Source organism: Aulostomus chinensis, chromosome 16 (genome assembly GCF_037954235.1).
Source record: "Aulostomus chinensis isolate RoL2024-O1b breed Wild chromosome 16, RoL_Achi_v1.0, whole genome shotgun sequence".
In the NCBI taxonomy this organism is placed as follows: Eukaryota; Metazoa; Chordata; class Actinopteri; order Syngnathiformes; family Aulostomidae; genus Aulostomus; species Aulostomus chinensis.
The window spans coordinates 17,483,269-17,510,110 of record NC_141335.1 but is presented as its reverse complement, the minus strand read 5'-3'; the positions used below and the strand labels follow the sequence as shown (position 1 = coordinate 17,510,110).

General features: G+C 37.9%; 1 protein-coding gene across 2 annotated transcripts; it reads left to right on the top strand.

Moving 5' to 3' along the window:
* Positions 1 to 12,048: 12,048 nt before the first annotated feature.
* vax1 (ventral anterior homeobox 1) lies at positions 12,049 to 21,449 on the top strand. 2 transcript variants are annotated; one of them, XM_086180538.1, is made up of 4 exons: positions 12,049 to 12,821; positions 14,252 to 14,439; positions 19,692 to 19,926; positions 19,966 to 21,449. In XM_086180538.1, exons 1-4 carry the CDS (start codon positions 12,608 to 12,610, stop codon positions 20,232 to 20,234), a joined length of 906 nt encoding a protein of 301 aa, XP_086036664.1. In that variant the 5' UTR covers positions 12,049 to 12,607; the 3' UTR covers positions 20,235 to 21,449. The 2 variants fall into 2 exon arrangements, with proteins under 2 accessions (XP_086036664.1, XP_086036663.1); XM_086180537.1 differs by having other exon boundaries at positions 19,692 to 21,449.
* The last annotated feature ends 5,393 nt before the right edge of the window (positions 21,450 to 26,842 follow it).

The window sequence follows — 26,842 nt, the reverse complement described above, 5'->3', positions numbered from 1 at the left end:
ACCTGCCCCAGCATTCTCATTCAAATGATGTTTGGCACATGAACCAAGCCTTCATATTTAAATCTGTATTGGACATGCATTCCAGCATTGAAATTCACAATTCTAAAAAGGTCTTTGATTGTAGGTTTGGAGAAAAGCAAATCAAAATATGATTACATGTAAATCCAACAACATGTTTTCTCATCCATTTTGGATATTGACAGTTAAATTGAGTAAGCAGCAAAGCGTAAGTTCTATAACAAAGTTGCATGTTTTCCTCTCAGCCAGGTAAATGTGAAGTCTTTCATGTTGTGATCCTGGAAGAAAGATAGTGTCCAGTGTTTTTACATTTGGGGGGGGGGGGGGGGGGCTGCGATAATTAAGGCCATTTTTGTATCATCCTTGCATCACAAAGCCATTCCACCTTCCAGAGTAGACTGAGTCCAGTGAGTTTCTGCTGCATTTGTGTCAAATTACAGTTAATTTAATTGTGACTTTTATATACATACATTTGTCTCTTCATTTAAACAGGGCTTATCAATACTTTAATTTATGGATTTTCATTTTTAGATAATGGGACTTATTTAATTATGGTAGAAATCAAAAAACAACAATTGGACGAGTTTTTGTTTATTGGCTATCATGAGTGGACAATGTGACTATAATACAATCGCATACAACAATGCTTTTGAAAATCTTTTTGTTTGTGTTGAAACTGTCATAATTTCACCATATATATTTTAGACCATATATTGTTGAAATCAGAGCACGTGGGGATGTTATACCAGAGTAAATCATATTGGAAACAATTATCTTTTATTTTGGATCCCCCATATATTAACATAGTGGCCAAATATTAGAAAACACCTCTTAATGTACAGCAGTCCAGTTGAACACCACTGCAACTACAACCTCAGAAACAAATGTTTTCAAAATTGTACACTTTGATTTCATTAGATTATACAAGTCATCTTAATGATGTTGCCAGTGAGTCCATATAACTAAATCTGATGTTTCTAGAGCAGCAACAGTAAAGATTATAGTTAAATCGATATGTATACGCAATCATATTTCACTCGCATAAAAGATCAAATGTGAGTGAAATAAACAATATTCCAGACAACAAACTACTTAGTGAAGTTTTGAGACAAAACAGCAAGTAAGTCAGTCAAGTCACTATCCATCTGTCCTCCGTCCATCATTTAGTTGCTACAGGTTTGAGCTTGTTTGTAACTGCTGTGGTTGTATACAAACAAGCCAACCCAATCATCCATCCATCCATTTTCTACCGCTTATCCTGTTAAATGTCATGGGGGGGCTGGAGCCTAGCCCAGCTGCCTTAGGGCGAAAGGCAGTATTCACCCTCGACAGGTCTCCAGTCCATCGAAGGGCCAACACATATAGACAGACACCCATTCACACTCACAGCCACACCTACGGTCAATTTAGAGTATCCAATCAGCCTAGTCTCCATTTGCATGTCTTTGGACTGTAGGAGGAAGCTGGAGTACCCAGAGAGAACCCACGCAGGCACAGGGAGAACATGCAAATTCCACACAGAAAGATCCTGTCCATGAGAGCTAGGACTCGAACCTGGAACCTTCTTGCTGTGAGGCGACAGTGCTAACCACTGCATTCCCCAAATATACAGACACCTCATATGGGTAAAAGACTGACCACATTTAACTGAAATGCTGTTGTTTAGTGTTTGTCTTTATACAACCCACAAAATCACCGACCTGTTTATGTGAATGCTCTCAAGTCATAAATGTAACCATATGAACGAGAACTTTTTATGTTTTAAGGATTAGTGCAATAAATTAATGAATGTACAATTAAACTCTTTCCATACAGCTTTTTGATATGTTGCCTTATCATATCAGAGATTCTTCACTGGAATTAAACAAGACACCTGCAGGCATTAGGCTATGTCATTCATAAAACGTAAAACTTTTTCTTACATGACAATGTGGGACTGCTTCAAGACTGGACCTTTCCTAACACGTTCAGTATTTGAAACTGTAATCCATGCTTTTATGACGTCCCACCGAGACTACAATGGGTGTTAGTCAGGCCTCCATCTCTCGCTTACAGTGAGTCCAGAACGCTGCTGCTAGTTTGTTATCTGGGACACGTAGGGAAGAGCACATTACCCCGGTACTGGCCTCCCTCCACTGGCTTCCAGTGCGTTTTAGGATTAATTTTAAAATTTTGCTGTTTGCTTTTAAGTGCCTAAACAGCTTGGCACCTGTCTACCTCTCTGACCTGCTAGAACCTTATGTTCCTCCAAGGTCCCTCAGGTCCTCCGAGCAGCTTCTCCTGGCCGTCCCTAAATCCAGGCTGAAGCTCAGGGGAGACCGGGCTTTTGCAGTGGCAGCCCCAAAACTGTGGAACGAGTTGCCCCTGCATGTTAGGCTAGCCCCCACTCTGCGGGTGTTCAAATCACGCCTCAAGACACATTTTTATTCTTGGCTTTTGGAAACACAGCCTAGATTGTTTCACTTTCATGTGACACTGTGTCGCCCGTGTATGTTTCTATGAATGTGTGTGATTGTTATTTGGTTTGGACCTGCACAGCACTTTGTTTCAGCTCTGTTGTTTTTAAACGTGCTATAGAAATAAAGTGCATTGGATTGGATTGGGTCACGGTGGGGGGGGGGGGGGGGGGGGGGGTTGGAGCCTATCCCAGCTGTCTTCGGGCAAGAGGTGGGGTACATCATGAACAGGTCGCCAGTCCAAAGAACATCAAAACTCACAAAGTTAATAAATGGGAAAAAGTAAATGTGGATGAATTAGAATATGTCCTGTCATCCAGACTCACTTTACTGAGCCAAAAAACATTCCTTTCTCAAGTTGGAAAAAAAAAAGAAAAAGGTGCTTACTGTTTTGTGCACAATTCTCAAGCAAAATACCTGACACGTAGGATTTCACAGCCATTCGGAATTCAAAAATTGTCATTAGCTAGAATCTCTTTCAGATTGGATGACTGAGTTATTAAGATCATAAAGATAATAATCTCCCTGTAGAGACAGAATAAACTACAGTCAGAACATTAGGCATTTTACCAAATTGCATTGTTTTAAAAATGTGTGTCAAGAGTGAAGCAATATTGGGTACTTAGACCTCATATACTTTTTTGGTTTGTCATATCTGCAAAATAGATTTTTCTTTTTTCTTCTTTTTTAAACACTGGAAGTTAATGAAGCTTCAAGGACACTGCAGCAGTAAAATGAAAATGATGCATTAGCGCTATAGTTTATCAGCTCTTTTAATTGTTGTGCTTGTGCTGCTTTCCATCTTTGGAAAGATATTGCTGCAGCATTTTGAAATAAAAATGTAAGATATACATTCATTCTGAATATTGCTGTCAAATTTCATTAATTGTAAGAGAACTTTGAATGCAATCAAAGGGACTGCAGATCTCAACCAAAGGCCAATATTGCATCATTCTATTATAAGTAAATCGGCAACTGCCAGCCATCATCATATGTTCCTGGAATATCATCAAAGATATTAATGAATATTAATCAAAATGTGAAAATTCCTAAATCCGGATCACTCTCAACATAGAAGTATTTATCAATTTTTTCCAGAGCTAAGATGCATCCCTCAAAATGGAGCAGAGTTCTTACAGTCATAACGTGTCAGCATGGGGTTTATTTGTTTGCATGTGACTTTGTTGTAATCGCACGACAAACGTGAACAAGGGATGTAATACGTTGTATTTGCCATGTTTGCTTAACTTATTCAATGGCTCTTGTTCTCAAGGCATTTCAGAGTAAAAAAAAAAAAAAGGTGTGTTCCAAAAGAAAGATAGAAAAAGCTAGACACTAACAGAGTCTTAGTCCTACGGTAGGTCCTTGGTCTCAAGGAGTTTTTGCTCCTTACAACTGCTCGTAGATCATGTGCTGTCAAGAGTAACTGATTATCATCTGGTTAAGCCCCTTTATAAGCATCGTAAATTTATTCAAAGCTAATCAGTTACTGACAGTAAGTAGTAACTGCTTGTTCTATGTTAACATAAACATAATTTGCCTCTAAATTTCCTGTCCATGTATGTCCTGGGATGCTCGATAACTAGCAGTGAAAGCCCTGTACTGTATGGCGGATGCAACAGAAGAAATCAAAAAACAATTGCAGCTATATCTGAATATTTAAGTCTGCTTTTTTGTTTTATAAGTGATGTGATGACTTGTTAATAAATGACACATCTTAACCAAATCTTTCTTTTTTAATAGTCAATATCTTTTGGCTGGTCAGTGGAATTGCCTTGAGTTTGAAAACGAGAAAGTCCCCTCTTGTGGCTCAAAGTTGCATTGCAGATAGAAGTATAAATCTGAAATTAGCCAGTGTAAGAAATTTAGATAATGTATTTGCTGCCCGCCCCCCCCCCAAAAAAAACTAAGTTGTGATAAATTTATATATATACATATATATATATATATATATATATATATATATATATGTGTGTGTGTGTGTGTGTGTGTGTGTGTGTGTGTGTGTGTGTGTGTGTGTGTGTGTTATTGTCAGTAGGAACAAAAGAGACAAAGACTAGGAGGCCAAATGCCAGTACATAGACCCTCATTCCCAATGTGCTATTTTTTTAAGTTACTGCCTAACAGCTCCAGCTCCCAGCAGGAATAATCTGCTGTAATTCCTTATCACCCAATACAGATAACGTGAGGTTAAACACAGAGAGGTAGAGCTTCAGAGTCAAGCGTGTTTTGTTTCCAAACACTCTCCAAAGATTTACGCTGATAAATAATTTAAAAAAAAAATCCATCTGTGGTTTGACAAAGGGTTGGCTGAGTGGTGAGAGAGAGAAGAAAGAAAAACATGATTTATTTTCAGAGCTTTTATGGCACTCTCCATTGTTCCTGTCAGGCTTTAGTCTCCATGCACACTGCGACTGCCAATGGGGACGTAACTGTTGCAGCGATACAAAGAACTGCTCAAATTACACCTGTGACAATTACTATAGTAAGGCGCTGTCTGTGGGACAAAAGGGTGTCATCTAAAACTACTCACAGAGAATATACAGAAAAATGAATTACCTCTGAGGCTTTGTTGCAGGTTTTAGGCTGTCTGGCATGTCACATTTAAAGTAGTGTATTATCAAGAGTGAATTAGTAAAACAGATATTTTAAATAACCATAGGATTGTCATAAATAAAAATGACCTCTTAGGTATATATCAGTCACATTTCCTTATGAAACTATTAAACGCTTTTTGAAACAAGATAAGACTTGTTAATCCCAGCTGGTTGAGCTAATTAAGGAAATCCTTAATCCTTAAAATATACAGTGTAAACAAGACGTAATAATAAATGTTAAGAAGGTTTCACATCCTTTCACAAAGCCTTTGCTTTTTATTTCATTTATAACCAAAGGGTTAAGAAAGGCATATCAAAGATATTCAAATTCATAAAAATGATAAAACAAAAGAGTTTAGGTAGCAGAGCGGAAGAACATTTGGCAGCTATTTAGTGGACCACTGAAAGGCAGGCTGCCCATAACAAATACCCATTGACCCCTGCCAAAACCAAAGTGAGCAAATCAAGAGGGTAATCTTTTCATGTCTCACAATAATATAACAATAAACGCTGACGGAAAACCATACAATTAAATTGAAACAAATTCACCAATGAAAGAAGGATTTATCGGAGGGTTGTTGTATTTCACTGCTGCAGCTTTATGTGCCACAAACAATTGGCAAGTGACAACAAACACACTCAAATGTTTGAAAAAGAACAAAAGGTCTACTATTAATTTTGTCACTAAAAATATAATAAAGTTTAGTTTTGATTTACACTGTCACAGAGGTACCCCATTAATCTAACTACAATGTTTATATTTGCTGTTCTAGTGTGCAGTGCTGGTCTGCATCATATAGAGAAATGTTTTGGCTCCCCTATTTACATACAAGAACACAGAAAAGTAGAAACCTTTCAGTGTAAAGCACCCCAATGAAGCACCACCACCCACTTTGACATCAATAATAAAAACTACCGGTAAGTGGAATGACAGTATCAGCAAAAACTCAAACATTGTAAGCTTTGCAGAATTCAAGGTAGAGTTGCTGTTGCTCATTGTATGGGTGTAAAGCAACAGGCAGTATTAAAATTTGTATTTTTCATGTTGTTTGCACAGGTGTCCAACTGACTTACTAGAGCTCTAAAAGTAAATTTAAGACAAAGAAGTCTGAGGCCCTGAGACCTGTCCTGACGTTGGCCAAAGCTACCACATACACATTTAAAATGACTAGGCAATGAACTGGCAGCAGTAGGGATCATGGATTTGAAAAAGGCTCTAATAAATGAGATGCTCTGTTTTTAAAAGCACATCAGTGCTCCCAGTGAAATAATAGTGTAACCAGTGCTAGCCTGGACGCCCCTTTGTCTCCACTCCTTGCAGTGTATTTTGTCACCAATGATGAGGCAGACACACAGCTGACGTCAGAAGCTCAAGAGCAGAATGTCATCGAGCCCAGCAAGTCCCTCTCATTTTTAAACATACTTCTTTTAAGTGATTAACATAAGTATACGTAGTTCAAATAAGTTCACTAAAGTTGATCCAGAAAGAAACAATAGGATATATTTGATGGGTATTTTCAGTCGTAAATACATCTGTAAATCAGTGCGTTAGTATTTCTAGCAGTAGGATGACTTGTGACATTCAGAGGAAAAAAAAAAATAACACATTGTCTATTTGTTCATGTAAATGAAGGAGCTTATTTCCCAGTGTCCATTATTAATATGGTTTAAATAGATTATTGACAACAAGGGGAGCTCAAAGACGACACATGAGAATGTTCCACTCCTTATTGGACTTTTCTCTCCAAGATAAATATTACCGCGGCTGAAAGTCTAAACAGCATTTATACAAACCTGTACCATGTCTTCAGCACATTAGGTGAACTGTTGATTTGGAAGTTCATCATCATTGGCCTGAACAAAAGAGTTGTCACTGGCTGGAAACATAGGGTGCCTCGACCAGAAACCAACATGTAAAATAATTAAACCCAATTATTAGCTCAGTTGTCAGAACTGCTCTGAGTAATACTGGCGTGTTAACTTCAACAGCTCCAGAGAAGCTTAATTGGTAGGCAAGTTTGTTTTCACAACACCCTCATTAACTACAAGCACTCAATATCAAATCTTAAAGGGAAAAAGGTAGGGGGGGTGCTGAATAAAAATTCCAAACTTGCTCTAAAAACCCTCAGCGCTCAACCATTTTTGAGCTCAGCTGCCAATGTAGCTCTCCACCACAGATGGAAACAAACTCTTTATTTAGAGGGTTCAAGAACAGCTTGCTCTCTTACTGTGGAACATATTCACCACATTTGTAAACGTAAAGCAGGGCTTTGAATATAACCATTCATCTTGAGTTACCATGTTGTCACTCAGACATCAAGGCTCTCCAAGGCCTGCACTCCTCATAGCAACCTACCTTGTATTAGAGAACCTAAAAGCTCACAACACGTGAAGTAGCTCTGGCTCCTAATAACAGGACTACAAAGAGTCAACTTATAGCAATTACCCTAGGCAATATTAATGTGTATGGAATTTTTCTCCAGTTTGATTTGCACTGTGTTAACTGACGATTGATGTGTGGTGAAGACACAATATGACACTGCAAATGAGAAAGCATTATAAATAAACATGTGGGTATCTCAGAAGGTCCTGTGACAAGGGCAACGATTCTTCCCCTGAAATAGCTTGAAATTGTAACCCCTCATTCTGTCAGGCTAGTTTGAGCAGTTTCCTTACACGCTTATATTCGCAACCAGGCAATAAATGTGTTTCGAGGACAATTCCAGTTTTGAAATAATGGAAACTGGTCTGAGTGGGGCCCACAGTATAGCACATTATTCAGCATTTCAAAGAATGTCACAAAAGCCTTTTTTTGTGTTCAAATGATGACTGTAATAATTATGATAATACTGGTGATTCACTGCTGGCCTGTGGTGAGCATTTGGCCATTACAAAGCTCTGGGTTTGTTTGTTTGTTTGTATGTGGAAGGACATTTGCCTCCAAAGATAGATGGTTCCAGTCTAAATACAAATGAGTGAAAATCTTTCTTTCCTTTGGCAGAAGTGTTCTTAAGGCTTGCCTGAGAACAGAGAGATGGAAACGTTTTCAAAATCAATCAAAGTTTTTGGTAGAAAAGTGAGATTTTTTTAGCATGTGAAAAGCTCACTTTGATATATACATATATATGCGTGTGTGTGTGTGTGTATATATATATATATATATATATATATATATATATATATACACACAGAGAGACAGAGACAGAGAGAGAGAGAGAAAATTGTAAGAAAAAAATTATGGATATAATTTTATCCCTGTATTTGTCCTGGATTTTCTACAGTTTTAGGGAAAACAGTATCTCATTTTATAATGTTAGATTGACATTGGCTGGCTATCTTTTTTGCCATTCAAATTGAACTGATTGTGACCTGAAAGAGCATTTACAATGTTTCATGAACCAGGCTTTTACATATAAACGGGTCAGTTAAAACTCACCATTAGTTCGATCTACACACTGTTGGCAGATAAACTATGATCACATTTTCTGACATCAAACAGATGAACTCACTGCAGCACTGTAACTTAATAACCTACAGTTTTAATACATTATGATAAATAGATACCAGATACCTAGCATGCTAAATATCTTGACCAGTGAATCGCAATGACAGCACAAGCCACAGTTTGAAGCTAATGCTACATATTCTGAGTTTGTGACTCAATAGCCCCCTGTGGCATAGAATTTGTCATTAGAGGCTGTGTATAGATTGCCTCTGTAAATGTTGCATGCAGGGAAAATTGTTGTGACAGGTGTTGTCTTGTACATGGACAGGGACTCCAACTGCACCTTCACTGGACGCCATACTGTCTGTATTGAATTTGATCTCAACCATCCAAAAGCACAATTCATCAGAGAAATTGTCCAATGGGAATTTCTACCAGCTGGCTGGTGTTTAAAATGTACAAACATGTTTATCATGTGATTTAATCATCATTGCACTTATGTTGCAAATCATTTGGTCTTCTGATGCCATCAATTGGCTTAAATGTGGATGCAAGGAAAACAGTTTGAAAATGGATTTAAAAGAACAATCAGGACAACGGTTCTCATTACACATGGGTCTGCAGCTGTCCATTTGTACTTCTGAAGCCTGAAACACGCTGGCAAGATGCATGATGCAGAACGTCAGTGGCGCTTTAGGAGGCTTAGTAAGCAGCTGCATTGTTCACACAGCCACTTGTATGAAGTTTCTGTCACTTTAAATCACAGGAAGACAACACTTTCACAAAATGAGAAATGAAACATAGACCTGGCACAAAAAATAGAGTTGGGCTTTTGGAAACAAACGTGTCTCACACAACAAATGTTGTCTGTGTAGTTAACCTCGGTGAGTGTCAGGCTTTCGTAATAATCTGCAACAACAGGATCTGTCATTTAGGTATAGAGTGTGCAGTTGCAACTTGGACCAGTGTTACGAAGCTTGACACCTAGCTATAGATAAATCATTTAACCAAATCCATTGCCCAACCAACATTCCTGCTTTTCTTCTATTTTTGGTTGGTGAACAGCAGACTCCTTATTTGAATGCTTCCGTAATGTATGAGTCTTGTCAGTCATGTATTGTGGTAATCAACATCATAAAGTTTCTCAATGCAAGATATGAAGCGCTTAGAGTGAACACTACAGCAATCAGATGAGATTGAAAATCCTGTAGTGTTAATCTGGCATAACAAATCGAACCTAAACAGAAAGTACCATGACCAGGCTGTACTGACAGTTGAAGGTGGACAAGGTATTTAAAATCTGAATTTGAAAGGAAACTCTGCTCATTTCGTTTACATGTAAGTAGTATACACAAATGAAAAATGTATAACGTTTGCTTGCTAATAGCACTATAGTCGATTTTCAAATATGACTTAATTTAGAAATGTGTCTACTTTATAGAGATTCCAGTTTTGTGAGAAAAACACATTCAAACTTCTTTAACTGAAAGTACAGAGCCAACTTGAGATAACAGGATTACAAGATATTACATCAAGTATATTAGGTATTATGACTGCGTAGTAGTTCATCAGTGCCACATATTTATACTTTTTTTTTTCATTATGTACTTTCCACACACTTTAAAAAAAACAATTAAAGGTGATTTCAATGAAGACATTTTTTTTTTTATAATGCACTGGGCAAAGGTAGTGATGTAGAAAACACAATTCCTCTATTTCCAATGTAATGGGATGAAATTTAAGGTACATCCACAGCAAGATAATCAATAAAAAACCCTGAAAAACTAGAGGACACTATGGAAGACATTAGACTTCGGCCACATCCAAGAAACAAGTAATTTTTGTGGTTCTACCCCAAAATTTCTACCCTAAGCCATACCCCTTCACCAAGCTTGGTAAAAAAATGAGGGCTTTTCTCTGCAGTATGTGTAGTTATATGAAAATGAAGCAACCCCTACTTACCAGGTGGATATGCTTTGAATTATTGTGACCAGTTTGACCAACAAAAATGTATTTTTGTTTTGACTTAAATAAAACCAAATCCAAACTAATAACATTCAGAAGAAAAAAACAGGCAGAAAATGGCAACAAAAAAAATCTTAATTTTCAGTCCTTTTCATCTTCTATTTATCTTATGACATTGGAGGCCCCCAGCCCTAGGTTGGGACCCGCTCCTTTTTTTCTAGGCTACTATTTATGAAAATGTAAGCAACCAATTTACACTATAGCAAATATGATATTTGTTATGGAGGCAAAGTCTTGGTCAATTATCATTGTGCACAAGTTGTAGAACACCTTGCAGAATGGCACAATGATGTGATCATTTTTTGAGACATAGAAGCTGACACATCCATTTTTCCTCCTCATTTATTGTGTGCAGCTGAGAGGCCAAGACACTGTCCTCGATCTATTTCCCAGGCTGAAGCTCTACACCGCAGCTTTCGAAGCCCAGGTTCCCTTCAGTCGCTCCCTTTTTAGCCCCCTTTTTACCTTTCTCAAACAATGGATCCGGCCCTTTTCTAAGCAGCAGCCCCCCCCAAACACTCTGTGAATAAAGTTAGTTCAACATGCGGCCCTTAAACCCACCCCGAGACTGCTGCCGGGCAGGCACACTCACAGAATTGTTTGTTAATAGTCCAATTAGATAATTGCCATCTTTCACTCCTTTCCCTCTCTGTTTCCCATAAAGGCATGAATGGCACTCAGGGAGGGGGGCAGCTTGAAGAGGTCTTCTGGCCAGCTAAGGTGACAAGAAGGACCAGAGAATGTTCCTTGCACTAGGCCACTGGTTTGAATTGAATCTTTGTAGCCTAATCAATGGTCTTATTGGATTACTGGCCACTGCTGTGTTCAGAGATATTGTTGCAGTGACAATTAAAATAGCTAAGAGTTGGTGCTTGGGCGGGTGGGTAGTGGGCTGGAAGGCGAGTGGTGAAGAGAGGTAGGGGCCATTCCAGGGGTATGCATGTGTGTGAGAGAGTGTAGGCAGCCTAAGCACTAATGACAAGTTTTGTTCCCTTTTTTTTTTGTCTTGTTCAAATGTGTAGGTTAAGATTATGAGAGCTGGAGCTGGCTTCTGCGTTTTTAATCTTTTGCTTGCTGAGGGATGAGGCATTAGTGTCCAGGACCTAGCTTGGTTGTTTTGGGTAGCTGGCTGAATGAACACAGGACTACACAGGAAACTTTAACGTACTTAAAACGAAGAGTCACTGTCATTGAGGTGTCTTGGCTTCATAAATTTTGATCAACAAGGATTTGTTCATTATCTTTTCACCTTTCTCTCTCTCTCTCTCTCTCTCTCTCTCTCTCTCTCTCTTTCTCTCTTTCTCTCTGCCTCTCCCCCAGTGTCTCTTTCACTCTAGTGGTAGATCCGCACATTGCAGAACTACGTCGATTATCAAGAGAGCCGAAGGAAAGCAGAATCAAAGTTCGCTGACATGCTGTTCTGAGAAGCTGTGGGGAAAATGGCTGGCAGCGTTTTCTGGACAAAAGAATGAAGCACCCGGGAACTTTTTTAAGGTCTGGAAGAGTCATACCCCTTTGACTGAGTGCGTTCATGTGGGGTTCAGGGAGGCTTGGTTGCGAGACAAGACCAATCATTTGTCTTGATTCCCAGGGCTGAGGGCAGGCAAACTGAGGGGGACGGGACGCGCAAACCCCTCCATCAAGACCTGGTCTATTTCCCCAAACAATTTAGTGTATTCATGAGGTTACGCAAATGTGGAGGCAGCAAAATTACCGTAATCAATTGAAACAGCCAGACCGCATCCATGGCACTGATTATTTGGAGATCATCTATCAGGCTGATGTCTATGTAACAAGGAAAGGGGGGCATTGAATTACTGTCGAGTTTCTCTGACAAATCCGTGATCATTGGGCAAGGGACTTTGGTCACTGATAATAGGGCTTCTCGGTTGGACGACGGAAGTATTTGACCAAACACTAGATAACTGACTTTGCCCTGTTGAAAGGTACTGTTTTGAAACTTAAACCCACACTGTCAAGAAGATCTGCAGCATCGTGTTCTCCGTAATCTCCTTTTTTACCTGACAAAGGAGAAAAAAGAGGCACAGGTCCAAGAGGAAGTGAGCATGGAGGTCAGGTACAACCAAGAGGTGGAAGGGATGGGGCTGAAGAATGGACTAAAGGAGGGGAAAGATGGAAAGGACTCACAGGGCAGCTTGTCCAAAAGCTTCCTCAAGGAGCAGCAGGGCTCCTTTACCTCCTCTGGGACCATGGAAAACTGCGAGAAGAACAGAGGGAACACAGGGGACCCAGACTACTGTCGGAGAATACTCGTGCGAGGTAAGTCTTTTTACTTTTTTAAAAGTAGTATCAGTATTGCATTTCCGAGACCATGAATATCTATGTAAGGAAAAGGTTGTTCAGCTGCCAGGCAGCTGTTTTAGAGAACATCATATTTTAAGATTAGGTTCCAATATGAAGCATTTCCTTTAATTAGACATAGGGGCACCTGGAAATTATTCTGATTTGCTTGGTCACAACATAAAATTTAACTTCTTCATTAAAGTTAGTGGAAAATTGTCCTCTTTAATTAAACATAATTTACAAATTTTTAAGTTTTCATGCATACTTATGAAGCCCGTTTTGAATACAAAGTGGAAAGAAAGCTTAACAATGCCTGCAAAAAAAAAAAGGTTAGGAATGACAGTAAAAACAATAAAACTAACAATATTCCCTCAAGAATTAATTATCTTAAACTGATGGATGTTTATTCTTCATTGTTGATGAGAAAAAAGTTCTTATTAAGAAGCAACTCTTTGATAAATTATTTTAAAATGTTTTTTCTCTGTCAGTAATTCAAATGAATAACTAAGTTATTTGTCTTTGTTATATTTGTGTTAATGTAAGCATTTTTACGAAAACATCTAGTGTTTGTTCTGTGTGCACTCAACTTTTCAACCAGGATGATGAACACTAAAATTATAGGCATTCAAACATAAAACAACTGATTGAGAGTTCCTATTAATATGTCTTTAATGTCAACAAATCATGAACTGAATTGTATCTATAATTATTAGGTGCCCAGAAAGCAATTTATGTAATTCAATTTTTGCAGTTTGGGCTTACGAACAATAAACATAAATTCAACCAAAACACTATAGAAGATAAAAAGATACAACAATTTGGGAAAAAAATCTATTTCAATATTCTATTGAACATTAATGCATGAATATTTTCTCTCATCAATGATAAAATATCTAAGAATTAATTTCTTGCAGAAAACTATTTATTCTTACATGATTAATATGATACTACATTATTGTAGTTGAGGCTTGAGGAATTTACTTCAAAACATTTTTGACAAAAATTCAAATTATTCTAATTTCACTTTTAACAACAAAGGTGGACACAATTATCTTTTCTTTAAACATTTTAATGTTCAGTTTGGTTATTTTTGTTTGGTTTTTTTTTTCAGTAATGTATGTTTTATAATTTAAAATATATCTCAAACTCGAAGACCTTAATTTAGTTTCCATTCATAACAAATAACACATTTGTGTGTTCTGTTCATGGTTTGAAATTTGTCGCTGAATTATTCAAACTTCAGGAAAATATCTGCTTGTTGGAATAACACCTTATTATTATTGTTGTTATTATTATTTTTGTTATTGTCATTGTTAGCTACATTCGGCATTTCATTATTTAATATCTAAGTATTGTATTGTCACTTGGAATTTTGTTCATCTATAGCGCTTATTTTATGGTTACAGATGCGAAAGGGTCTATTCGAGAAATTATCCTGCCAAAGGGTTTGGATTTGGACCGGCCCAAGAGAACCCGCACCTCCTTTACTGCAGAGCAACTCTACCGGTTAGAGATGGAGTTTCAGAGGTGCCAGTATGTCGTAGGGAGGGAACGAACTGAACTGGCCCGCCAGCTCAATCTGTCTGAAACTCAGGTGTGTATGCTTTGTAAATTTCTACTTCAGTTATACATTTAGGAGTGATTGCATGATTGTCTAGGTAAAACTCATTGGAACTATGATACAAATTAATTTTTTTGACAACCTTTTTCTTCGTCAAACTGTCATCTATTTTGACCTCATTTCATTTCTAAGCTCTCATGTGAGTATAGTTTTCTGATGTAGACAAGCAGTGTATTGATTTTAAAAGGCAAACTATTTTCGGCAAAATAATTCTATTTCACATATATAATAACATATCAATAAGTGATACCCTAACATATAGAAAACATTGGCCTGTTTTAGAAACGTCACTGAAATAATAGCCAACCTTTAAAAGTATCATCAATACAAACTGTATCTGCACTCAACAACCTGCAGTTAATGTAGCAGTGGTGGCATTCCTACTATGTTTTTAATTTAAATGGGTTTGCGTCAGTTGTAGAGGTTGTTCGCTTTTGGATCATGGCTAATGCAACATATAATTGTGTCTAAAGGTTTAAATATATATTGCCTAACTCATAGATTTTATGTAATGTCAGAGAGTCCGTGGGGTGTTGATGTTATTATCTTGAAGCTGTTAAATTGAAAGTTGCCTTAAAAGAAAGTGTGAACGACCTCCTCACGTTGATATGTGGAGTCAGCAGAAGGTCACACAGTGGGTGAACTGCATTTGCACTCTGTGCTTGACACCAGATTCCAAAGCAAGTCAACCAGCCAGCCTATGTGATTTGGAGTTGAGGGAAACCCGTTTCTCTGCTTCAGTGCTTTGTCATATTTAATGCTGCACTTTTCACTGATCATTTATTTATTTATTTATTTATTTGTCTATGTGTAAAAATGGCTAACCCTGCCATCACCTTCATCTCTGGTACTAATGTGTGGCGGCTTTTAGTGCGGCTAAAGGAGGCTGACCTGAGGCAAAGGTCAACATTTTCTCACAAAAGGACAACCAAAAATTTAAGGTTTTAGTTGATGTGAAACACTCTTTTTACCATTATTTGCATTAGCTCTGCACATTTCAAAATATTCTATTATTGTCTTGCACTTTGCATACACAATTCCACATTTTTCTTCTAATAAGATTTTGAAATTAAAACTGTTCAGTGTTTTTGTTGTGTATTTCCTTTTTTTCCCTTTTTTTTTGCTTTCATAGGTGAAGAGGAAATCAACTTTTTCACCCTTTTTAGTCAGGACAAAGGCTTTACTTTTATTTTTTCTTTGAGGATCTGCATTTTATTAACATTTTGTTGAAATTACAATTTTGGTGTGCCCATCTTGCTTTTGGCACACTAATTTCACCTTGTTTGTTCTTTACACTGAATATAACCTTTAAAATGAACAAGATGTTCCTGCTGTGCATTTTTTTGTTGTTGTCAGAAACGGACAATATTGGATTCAGCCGCAGGGCTTCTTTGCTTGACATGAAATGTTTTTTAAGAGCTGGTGAAGATTTAAACCACCTTCTGAAGTTTCGGAAAAGATATTAAAAACTGATACCCACTACTCTGCTGAACTGGCACTTTGCTGTTGATTGGTACATTTTGTGCCATATGAGAGCATATGGGTTTGATTCCTGGAGACATATAGCTTTAATTCATATAACAGTTTCATGGTTACTTTGACATCGCTACATTAATTTAAGCTCTCACATATCTTACAATAACAATAAAAATATAAATTTAATACGAATTACTTGACTGAATGCAAGAACCTACAAGTTTGGTGCTTTTCCTATGTGTAATTCATTATTATCACCAGAACTACATTTTTTCCATCCGTACATATACATTTGTTAACATTTTTCCAACATCATCTGGGAATGTTGGATATATATGTATTGTACTGCTTTTCCACAAAATCTCTTAATAGTATGAATATTCACAGTAATTTCAACATTTCTGAGATGAATTAAGTTAACATTTTGGCTTTAACTTTAGTATTGTTGATAGAGATGAAATTTGTGAAATTTGTAAATTGTTCAGAGAATTAAAGCAAACCATTATCAGATGGTTTTTCCAATGCGAATAAAGCAGACATCTTTAATTTTTACCCCTACCAAAGATATTAATCATCATTTCGGTTTGGCTGTCAGAAACAGGCTACAGAACTGGAAGGTGGAGGGATGGTGTTTAAGGACTGTAGATCAGATCAAGGGATTTTATATTTGTTTTTTGTTTTTTCACTTTTTGGGATTTTTTTTTTTTTTGTAATTTTGATTAATTTTCCACAAAATGTAACCTAGACCTTGATGGCGGGAAAAATTAATTAGGTTCATTTGTAATTCCTTTGGACAGATTTATAAACTCATATGACGCTTTCACTTCTTGACTTATAGATGGTATTTCTAGGAGATAATCAAGTGAACTTGATGAGTACATGGAAAAAGGGAGAGTGGACTTGTGCTGCGCTACCTCTATGCTATGCTGTACTTCTAGTTACAGCAGAAATGACATCTTCATATTTGGGATTTCTCCATTATTTCCACGTGTAATTCTGAGGGCTAAACTGACATGGAATCCCATGAGGAATTAATGAGAAACACTGCATGTGATTTGTCACAGGGAATGGTGGCCATTTTGAACTTGCAGGCACAGAGAACCTAATCTAAATGTGTTGTTCAAGGTTTTCACATTCTTAAAAGTTACGGTTAATTGTATTTACAATGACTAAATCATATGATGAATAATTAAGTTATGTAATAATTTTAAAATAAAACTTATAATGCTGACATTGATCAAACAAATTTTCACACCTAATAAGGCATTTTTATGTTGCTCGTATTCTCCAGAAGTCAGCTATCTAAAGATATTCAATATATACTGAAGTAAGACAGAGAAATTAAACTGCAAAATTATGTCTGCATGATATGAGGAAAATCTGTGAAGCACAATTAGATTTTCAACTGCAATTACTTGCAATTAATATTCAAATATTGAAGTGAGCATATTAGCCGTACAACTATCATTTTTCTTTAATAGATGTCAATACAGACCCTTAAAAAAACATAAGAATATTTTGTATAAGACATTGTAACAACAATTAATAATTTTCCCTCCTCCTTGTAAAAATATTTTCCTCTAAACTAAAGCATATTTTAAAACACAGTGTCAAAATTTTAGAAATATATATTTTAGGGGTATTTTACACATTACTTGCATTTTGAACATGTCGTCTCTCCTGAATCCAGAATAATTCCCAGTAGCATAAATGTTGTTCTTCCTCAAAAGGTCTTTATCAAACGCTGCTCCTCTCTCCTTGCCCAGCCATTAAAGGCTAACCTTGCATTTGTCACTAAATTGACACCTATACTGCATATTATTGTTCAACATACATTTGTGTGAATAACAGTATCATACAGCTTTTTGTGATGCACTGCTCATACCTTGAATATGTCACGTTAAATCTCGAGCACCTCCTTGCCAGTTAAATATATGTAATTTAAATCATAGGTCTAATTGTAAAACAAGATTACTAAAGTGAAACACCTCAAATGAAGTATTTGTACCTTTGGTTGCTATCCATAATGTGTGTTATATTGTTGCAAATTGAAACATTCCCCTTTGCTTCATCCAAAAATTTTTGAATAACATGCAATATTTTGGCATATTAGTATGGTAAGATTGCATGCAGCATACATGACATGTATTAGTAAAATTGTTTTTCTACTCTTTCATTGCGCGTCAGTCTGTCATTTTCCAAAATGTTTATTGTTGGACGTTAATATCTCAATGTAAAATTAATCTATCAGTTAGCACTATTTCAAATCCGCATATTTTATAAGTCAGAATCAGACAACTTCAGTTTTCTTTGACAAATAATACGAAGAAATAATACTACTAGCTCAAAATTATTTTTTTTAAAATTATCAACAAGTAAAGCAATGTAATCATGAAGATATCCAAACTGTTGAGTTCAAATTTAACTTTAGACATTTGTTTTCTGAATGGCTATTCCAGCTCAAAAGTGCACAAATTTCAAAATTTCCCTATAAATATAAAACAGGGTTTATTGTTTGAACCTCTGAAAAGCTTAAAAGTGTTTTATTGGATATCTTTGAGCAAGGTTGTATGAGCCTTCTTCAAGCTACTGCAATCTTTGATCTATCACAGTCCACAATCCTTTCTACTTTGTCAATTTGTGTATGCTATTATGATGTATGTGGAAATGCATGTAAAGATGGGGTGGTGGATGGATGGATGGGAGCTACCCTGCAAGCAGTGTGTGTGTGTGTGTGTGTGTGTGTGTGTGTGTGTGTGTGTGTGTGTGTGTGTGTGTGTGTGTGTGTGTGTGTGTGTGTGCGTGCGCCTGTACGTGTGTGGGAGAGGTAAGGTACTATACACATGATAGTTACAGGTGTTTTCACTGAGTAGAGCAGTTTGCATGTGAAAGGTTTTTTTCCTTTCAACATTGATATTGCAGGTAAAGTTTTAATATTACCTTTCTACTTTAAGATATAAAAATAAGTTGATTTGTAATACGTATTTTGCTGAGTAGCTTTTTTGTTCAAATTGGAAGTATATAGTCCTTGAGGAACATAAAATGAAATGACAAACATGAATAAAATTTATGGGCGGCGCAGTGGTTCAGTGGTGAGCACTGTTACCTCACAGCAAAAAGGTTCCGGGTTCAAGCTCTGGCACGAGCACGGGATCTTTCTGTGTGGAGTTTGCATGTTCTCCCTGTGCCTGCGTGGGTTCTCTCGGGTACTCCAGCTTCTTCCCACAGTCCAAAGACATGCAAGAGGGGACTAGGCTAATTGGATTCTCTAAATTGACCGTAGGCATGGCTGTGAGAGTGAATGGTTGTCTGTCTATATGTGTTGGCCCTGGTCTTGCCTGAAAGCAGCTGGGATAGGCTCCAGACTGCCCCCCCCCCCCCTCGACCCTTAACAGGATAAGCAGTAGAAAATGGATGGATGGATGGAATAAAATGTACTGAATATATCACAATTACAACAAGTAGAGTTCCTTGTATGGCATCAGGTTCATTATTAGCAATTGTGTTCATTTAATGATGAAGACAACTCCCATGATTCCACTGTACTTCAAGTTGTCACACTATCATCTGTTATCATTTCGATTAAGAGACCCCTAGTGGCAGACGTGAAATTCTGTGTATTTATAAAGCAAACAAAACCATTATTTTTTCAGTGGCATATCCCTTAAAGGAAATATACAGTGTGATATATACAAACTAGCATTTGCTTGTCTTGAAAGGTTCTGCTTGTCATCTGTGTGTGTGTCCAGGTAAAAGTTTGGTTCCAGAACCGGCGTACTAAGCAGAAGAAGGATCAGGGGAAAGACTCTGAACTGCGTTCAGTGGTTTCAGAAACTGCCGCAACCTGCAGTGTGCTCAGACTGCTGGAACAAGGTCGGCTTCTGACACCTTCTGGCCTGCCAGGCCTCCTGCCTCACTGTGGCAGTGGCACACTAGGCTCTGCACTGCGCCCACCCTCCATGGCCATGGCCAGCAATGGCAGCAGTAGCAGCAGCAGCAGCGGCAGCAGCACTGGCACATCAGGCAGCAGCCCTTCTATGCCCGCTGTCACCAGCTCAGGGACAGTGCCAGGCCTCCAGAGCTCGGCAGCAGCTCACAGCCTCTTCACCTTCCCCATGCCCTCCTTACTCAGTGGCGTAGCCACCCGCATTTCCTCTAACCCGCTGTCCATGGCTGGTTCACTGGCTGGCAACCTGCAGGAACTTTCTGCCCGCTATCTGAGTTCCTCTGCTTTTGAACCTTACTCACGGACCAATGGCAAAGAAACCATGGAAAAGAAAATCATGGAATAATGCTTTCTTTTCACGGATTATTGGTTCCTCGAGAGAGGTTTTTGTTGTTTTCTTGACTTTTACTGTCTTTGTTTGGTTTTGGTCAGTGTCTTTCATCTGTCTGTCATGTTCTGTAGCAAGTCATGTAATAGTTGCACAACTGGCACCTTGTACAAAGAAAGACCGACCTACACAAGCTTGTCTGACAAAGAGGGGGTGGCGGTGGAAAGAGTTTGCACAAGATGTTCATGTAGGACTTTGTTCCAGAGATTTAGTGTCCGAATCTGAGGAGATTTCTTCAGGAGCTTTCAGGCCAGTGTTTAACAAACATTTAGTCCCATCTATTTATTAAGAATAAAAATATTCAGAAGACCTCAGAGAATATGGCAAAACCCTACAAAAGCTCTGCTGCTGAAAATAAAGAGGTACTCTGTATAGCAGGGAAGTATAGGATTGATGACAAAATGGTAAAATGATGTTACCCTTTTCAAGTGTTTATATCATTTCATTGTGTCAGGTACTGTAGATGCATGTCACTGGGGTGAGTAGTTGTAGAGAAAGGAAGAAAGTTTGTGTAACAGTTTATGAAAGCCAGGCAGCAAACCAGGTAATATCAAATTAAAAATGCAGCGTGATAAATGATGATACAAGGTCAGTATCTCAACATAGAATTTGGGAAGAGAAAAGGTGACTCCGCTTGAAAGTCATTATAATGCTGGAAAAATTTCAGTTTACTTGAGGATCTTTGTGTATTTGTTCATCAGAAAGTTTTGCCCAAACATAAACCTAACAAAAATCTAATCATGAAACATCATACAGATGGTTCTGTGTTGTTTTCTTATAGGTTTGGTGAGGATTGGAAAATGTTTCAGCATTTCACTGTGATATTTATGTCTCCAAGATGTATGTGACCTGAATACCACTGTCGGAGTTCCAAGAGTTTTGGTGTGCTGTCCTACAGACAAGCTGTTTGCAACACTAAAGGTAACAGTTTTTCAGTCCTGAAGACAGTATGACAACATTTGCTTCCTCAGTGAAATCCACAGCCATTTGGACATGAGGAGATGTGGAGAGGAATTATTGCAGAATTAAAGTACTGGAAATGAGAAATGTACCTTTAAAATTGTTATTTTATTGTAAATTATTCACTTCTGTAATTAATAGATTATTAGTATATATCTGGAAAATATTGAATGAATGAATGTTTTAGAAGGATTGAGGAATCAATCAAATGCTCTTTGGTGCTGTTGTTGTGAAATATCTTGAAATTTGTGAAATTTGTGGTACAAATGTGCATATATATTATCGCTACAGACAAAGACAGATGTTTCCTGTTTTTTCTTTCATACATTTTGCAATCAATCATGTTTTGATCCAGTTACTGACACACAATGGCATAGATACACAGTAGCATCTAATTCATGCTGCTTTAACTTTCTTTGGGAAGCATTTGGTAATAAGATTAACTGTCACTTCTCAAGTCAAAATAAATAACAGGTAGATCTGGACATTGAATGAGAGGTTTCTATAGGTATTAAAAAGAATGACAGTGATAATGCTACCACTTTCAATACAGTTTGTATTGGCTTAAAATGTAGAGGAAAAAATATTTTTTACTGTCGATGGGGGTGTGATTTCTCCTGCTTGTGTCCCTTCATAATAAGTTGCATTAGCAGCAGGGTTTCATGACTTTTTCCCACTTGGCTTTCTCTTTAACGTAGACTGGCTAGGAAACAACTTGCTTCTATATGTTTTTGAGGTTTAAATGTCATTCAATCAAAATTTCATCTGCAGTGATAATTTACCAAAAATATGTCTGAACTACAAATCAGTCCCACCGAAGATAGAAGATACTGTATGTTGACCCATTACTCAGCATTTGTGCTATAAATCAAAAGGGCAATTAAGGTCATTTTAGCCAAATCTTTGCTCTCAGAAAATATCACATGGAGTATCATAACAGACAGATAGATAGACAGGTAGATGATAGATAGATAGATAGATAGATAGATAGATAGATAGATAGATAGATAGATAGATAGATAGATAGATAGATAAAATATTTTCCATGAATGTTTTCACTCACACACACGCACACACACACAGACACACACACACACACACACAATTTAAGCAATGATACCAGGCTGTGGGCCCTGAAGCCTGCAATTTCTTATCATATAACACACACTTCATCCATACATGTACTTGGAGTGACTTTGCAAACAATTGTATTTGATATTTTGTATCTTTATATTTGTGTGTATGTGTGTGTGTCTGTGTGTGCGTGCGTGTTTTCTGTACTCTCCATACAGATTTATTTATATATAGTCAAATATACTTTTAATGAAGATAGTTTAGTAAAGATACCTTTAATGAAAGATACTTTCAAGAATATGTGTGTTGGAGGATACAATTTTTCAGTGCCAAAATGTGATGCATTGGCACCAATTCTTACCTGTTTTACCGTTTCACAAAAAATTACTGAAGATTTGAAAGCAGATATCTATACTTGTTAACTGGAAGTAACAGTGGCACAAAAGGCAACAAATCATAGTGTTACTTGTAACTCACAAATCACAAATTTATAACTCACAAATTTCATTAATGATACACGTAAAGTATAATATTATTCTATTGGGGAACTATGAGAAGTTCTCTGTTGGTTAAAATGATGAAATGTACAAACAGGCTTCAGTGCCTGAGGGCTGAGAATATGATATTACATTGTTATGGTACATTTGAAAAAGCATAGCTAATGCTAAATGACAACAAAAAAGAAAAACTTACAATGAAACAGGCACTTAGTTGCAAGTTCTGAAATGTACTCCCCTAATTGTGTTTAACATAATTAATGAGTATTGTACAATTTAACTTACAACTTATCTAACTTGTAATGTGTAACTAAAACAACACAATAACCTCCCATTATGTCTATTTTATATCTATCAATCATTACCAACAAAATTTAGTAATGTTCAATCGAAATTGCTGTTCTACCATAGTTTTTGGTGCACCTGCCACACAGTGTGTGAGCTAATGCTTGTTATGGTAAAAAAAGTAAAAGACTCATATAATAAAAAAAGCCCGTCTCTTTCTGTTCCTCCCCTTTCTTCTCTTATTCCTACTTTCATGTTTGTAAGGCATGGTTGCTAGCTCAGGTTGTTAGTCACGACAGAGTTGCAGCCAAACTAGTTGTATTGTCATGAAGAGAGACATGCCCTTGGACAGCATCGCCACACATATTAACAGCAAACAGCAATGTGTATCCATGTATGACAAAAATTATGGAAAGACCATAGTAATAGTGTTAGAGCCCAATTATGGTAATATTAAAAATGCTGGAGACATTGTTGCCTGTTCGGCTTCCTGCCAATTAGTCCCAGTAGCCAACCAGAATCCTGCAACTTAAAAATGCCCCATGGCTCACAATATTTTCCCCATAGATTATGATTATAGATAAAATGTCACTATTATTCATTTAATTGTTATCATATTATTTGCATGGAGCTCACATTTTTTTCATTGAAATTATACATCTTCGTCCATTAATCTTGTGTGACGAACCACATGCCTGCAGCCGCTTGCTGCTTGTTGGTTTGTACTGTAAATTTGATGTATATTTAGTCTTTAAAAATCATGTCTTCCTCAGCACCAAAAAGCAACTAAAAAATACCCCTTAACCCAATACATTTTCCCCAGACCATAATTATAACAGACAGGAAGATATTTATGTACTGTAATTATTTTCATATTACTTATGGTCTTTATAGTTTATGAAGTGCAAGCATATAATTTTGTGACAGATTGCAAACAAAAATAAGAATAAAAAACATGACAGTGATGGGCTTGCCTTTTCAAGAACATACACAACTCTCTGCAATCATATGGCCTGCTCTGTCTATATTTATGCCCCTAATTAATACACAGTGTCGTACTTCAACTGAATTACAGAAACTCGGGACATCTTCAAATTGCTGTTGCAGCAATCAGAGTAAAGGATGCAAAGGTGACTTTTACACTGAGGCTCTGCAATAATGCTATAAAAAAGCCAGTCATTATGAATCTTCCCTTATGTGTTTTACAGGGTTTTTTTTTTACAATACCTGCATTAGGCTGCCAAAACATGTGAATTTATATCGCATTCCAGTGTTCCGCAACAGAGGCATACAACAACAGTGTGAGGGTCAAGAATGAGCAAGTCTGTAGTTCTGGCTGTCCCTTTTACACAGATTTACAGTTTTAGCTATCTCCACTAGTGGCTCAGTGGTGGAGCGTTCTGTCCCTCCATTCTGTGTGCACATTTACACAGACAACAAGGCATAAGGTGCAATATTTTGAATTGGTGATACACGAGGGGATGATGACAATCCACCCATGCTTCAGTAAGTGGTATGCAGTGACTCCACCAGCTTGTTTGTGTTTTACACAAAATTCTGCGTTTAATATTGTATTTAGTTTTGCTTCTTCTGTCAGAATAGTGACAGCACAAATGCAGACTCAGAAGTAACCAGGAAAAATGAGGTTCTTTTGTGAGTGGAGCAAAAGAAACCAATCCTCCCCACTGTGTCTTGGGAATCTAGCTCCACCCCCCAAGCTACCCCCAGCCATTCTTTCCCTTCAACCCTAAGTCCAATTAGAAGCAAGATCTGTGAGGTTTTTGTAAATGGGGGCTTGATGGGAAGGGGGTTGGGGTGGGGTATGTCTGTGTGTGTATGAATGTGCAGGGCTGTCATAGGTGCAGACCACCAACACATTTTCTCTCATCACACGGTCTGGTTCTTAAGCTCAGGTCTTAAGAAAGAAAGGCTACATCCTGTCTTGTTTTAGTATCTGTTTTTTGTTCTTTCTTTGCCATGTAGCGGATCTGAGGACAAAAGTCTCAGTAAAGAAGCAACCTTCTTCTCACACACTGCTCAGGGCAGTTTAAGCAACGTGTTCATCTAACTCACAGGATTCCCTTCTAGACATCTCAGGCCAGTGAAAAACCCTCACAGCTTTGTCATTCTGCTTCCTCCCAGAATAATTAATCCCATTAAGTAATCAAAGGACCCTGGGGGGTGGGGGTGGGGGGGTGGAGAGACTGAAAGTGGTGTGATGGGGGACTGAACATTATCTACAGGCACAAAGTTTGCAGTTTAGAAAATATTTTACAACATTTACATAGTTTAATTTGCTCAACCAGCAATAAGAAAATATCTCTTATTGATAAAAATTCAGGGTCAGATTTAAAAAAAAATATATCAAATTTATCTATGTCAGATGGACACAGGTAAGGGAGGAGTTTAGTTGAGTTGCTGTCATAATTCATTACATTTTTTGTAAAATTCATTGACTATCTCTTCATGATCTGCTTGCTGTCTGCTCTGCATGTGTGTAAAAGAAATACAGTGGTCGTACACAGCCCTGGCTCAGTAAATGGGATAGACACAATGTGGATTGGACCAAGACACAATACAGAATTCCAGAACTCTCTATCTCTCTCTCTATCTTTCTCTCTCTCCACCAGATCTTTTCCAGTTACACAACCATTAAAGAAATACAAATAACAATAAACATATTGCAATGCCAACTTGGTATAAAAAATAGCACTAGTTATAGCAGGCCTTACATTTTTTTTCTTTGGTATTATATGTTGTCAACTGTGTGATGATGTCTTTCATGGACACAGTGGCTTGGTGCTTCCTGAAATGTCCTTCTTAACAGTGTGTTGGTCCAGACTGTGCAATTGATGTGTTTCAAGCCCACATTCCCCATAGCCCCAAGAATCAGTAATATATGGAATCACCTCACATTTGACTGCAACCATAAACCAGTGGAGTATTCTTAATAGGACTAGATGTTAGAGTCCCTTAATGAATCAGTACAACACTGTTACTGGAGATTTCCTCCCGATTGGGGTTAGATTGAGGGATGAGCACTTGGTGCCTCCAATAAGACACATCATCAGTTGTGCACCCTGGATTCATTGGGTGTTTCGGCCTTTGTTTCATAATACATCCTCACCCAAGGCTGGCTCACTGCAAGCTGAGCAGGCCTGGGTGTGTGATCGCACCAGAGGCTCCACAGGGTCACTTGGCACCCCATACATCTCCTTCCACTTCAGCCACAGCCATTGACTGCTTCTTTCAGCTGCAGCTGCAAGCTCTTTGACAGTCTTCTGCTGTGTTTATCCTCTGATTCCAACCTCCTTCAGTAGCCTTGTGGTGGAAGCTCCTGCAGCCTACTTCCACGAGATGCACATATACCTTCTGGCACTGGTCCTCTACTTCAGTAGCCAGTCCGCTTCCTCCTGGTGGTGCACCTCATCAACCACCAGACGCCAGCGTTAAGCCGGAGTAGCCTTCTGCCATGTGGTTGTTGATGCTCCCAAACCTAGGCCCTCTCTGCCATGTTGAACTTGGCCCACTATGTCCCAGTGTCTTAGAGTGGACTTTGCCTGTGCCACTGCTGCACCTGGCCTCCACTTCCTCCCTGTGGCTAGGGTGGGAGCAACACCTCTGTCAAGAAGATCCCAGGAGTCTTTGAGGGTCATTTCAAGCCTTGCTTTAGAGCATTTGTACTCCTCCACCAGGCTTGAGATTGACAGGGAGAGGGCTCTGTTGTGGCACAGGCTTATGCTGCTGAAG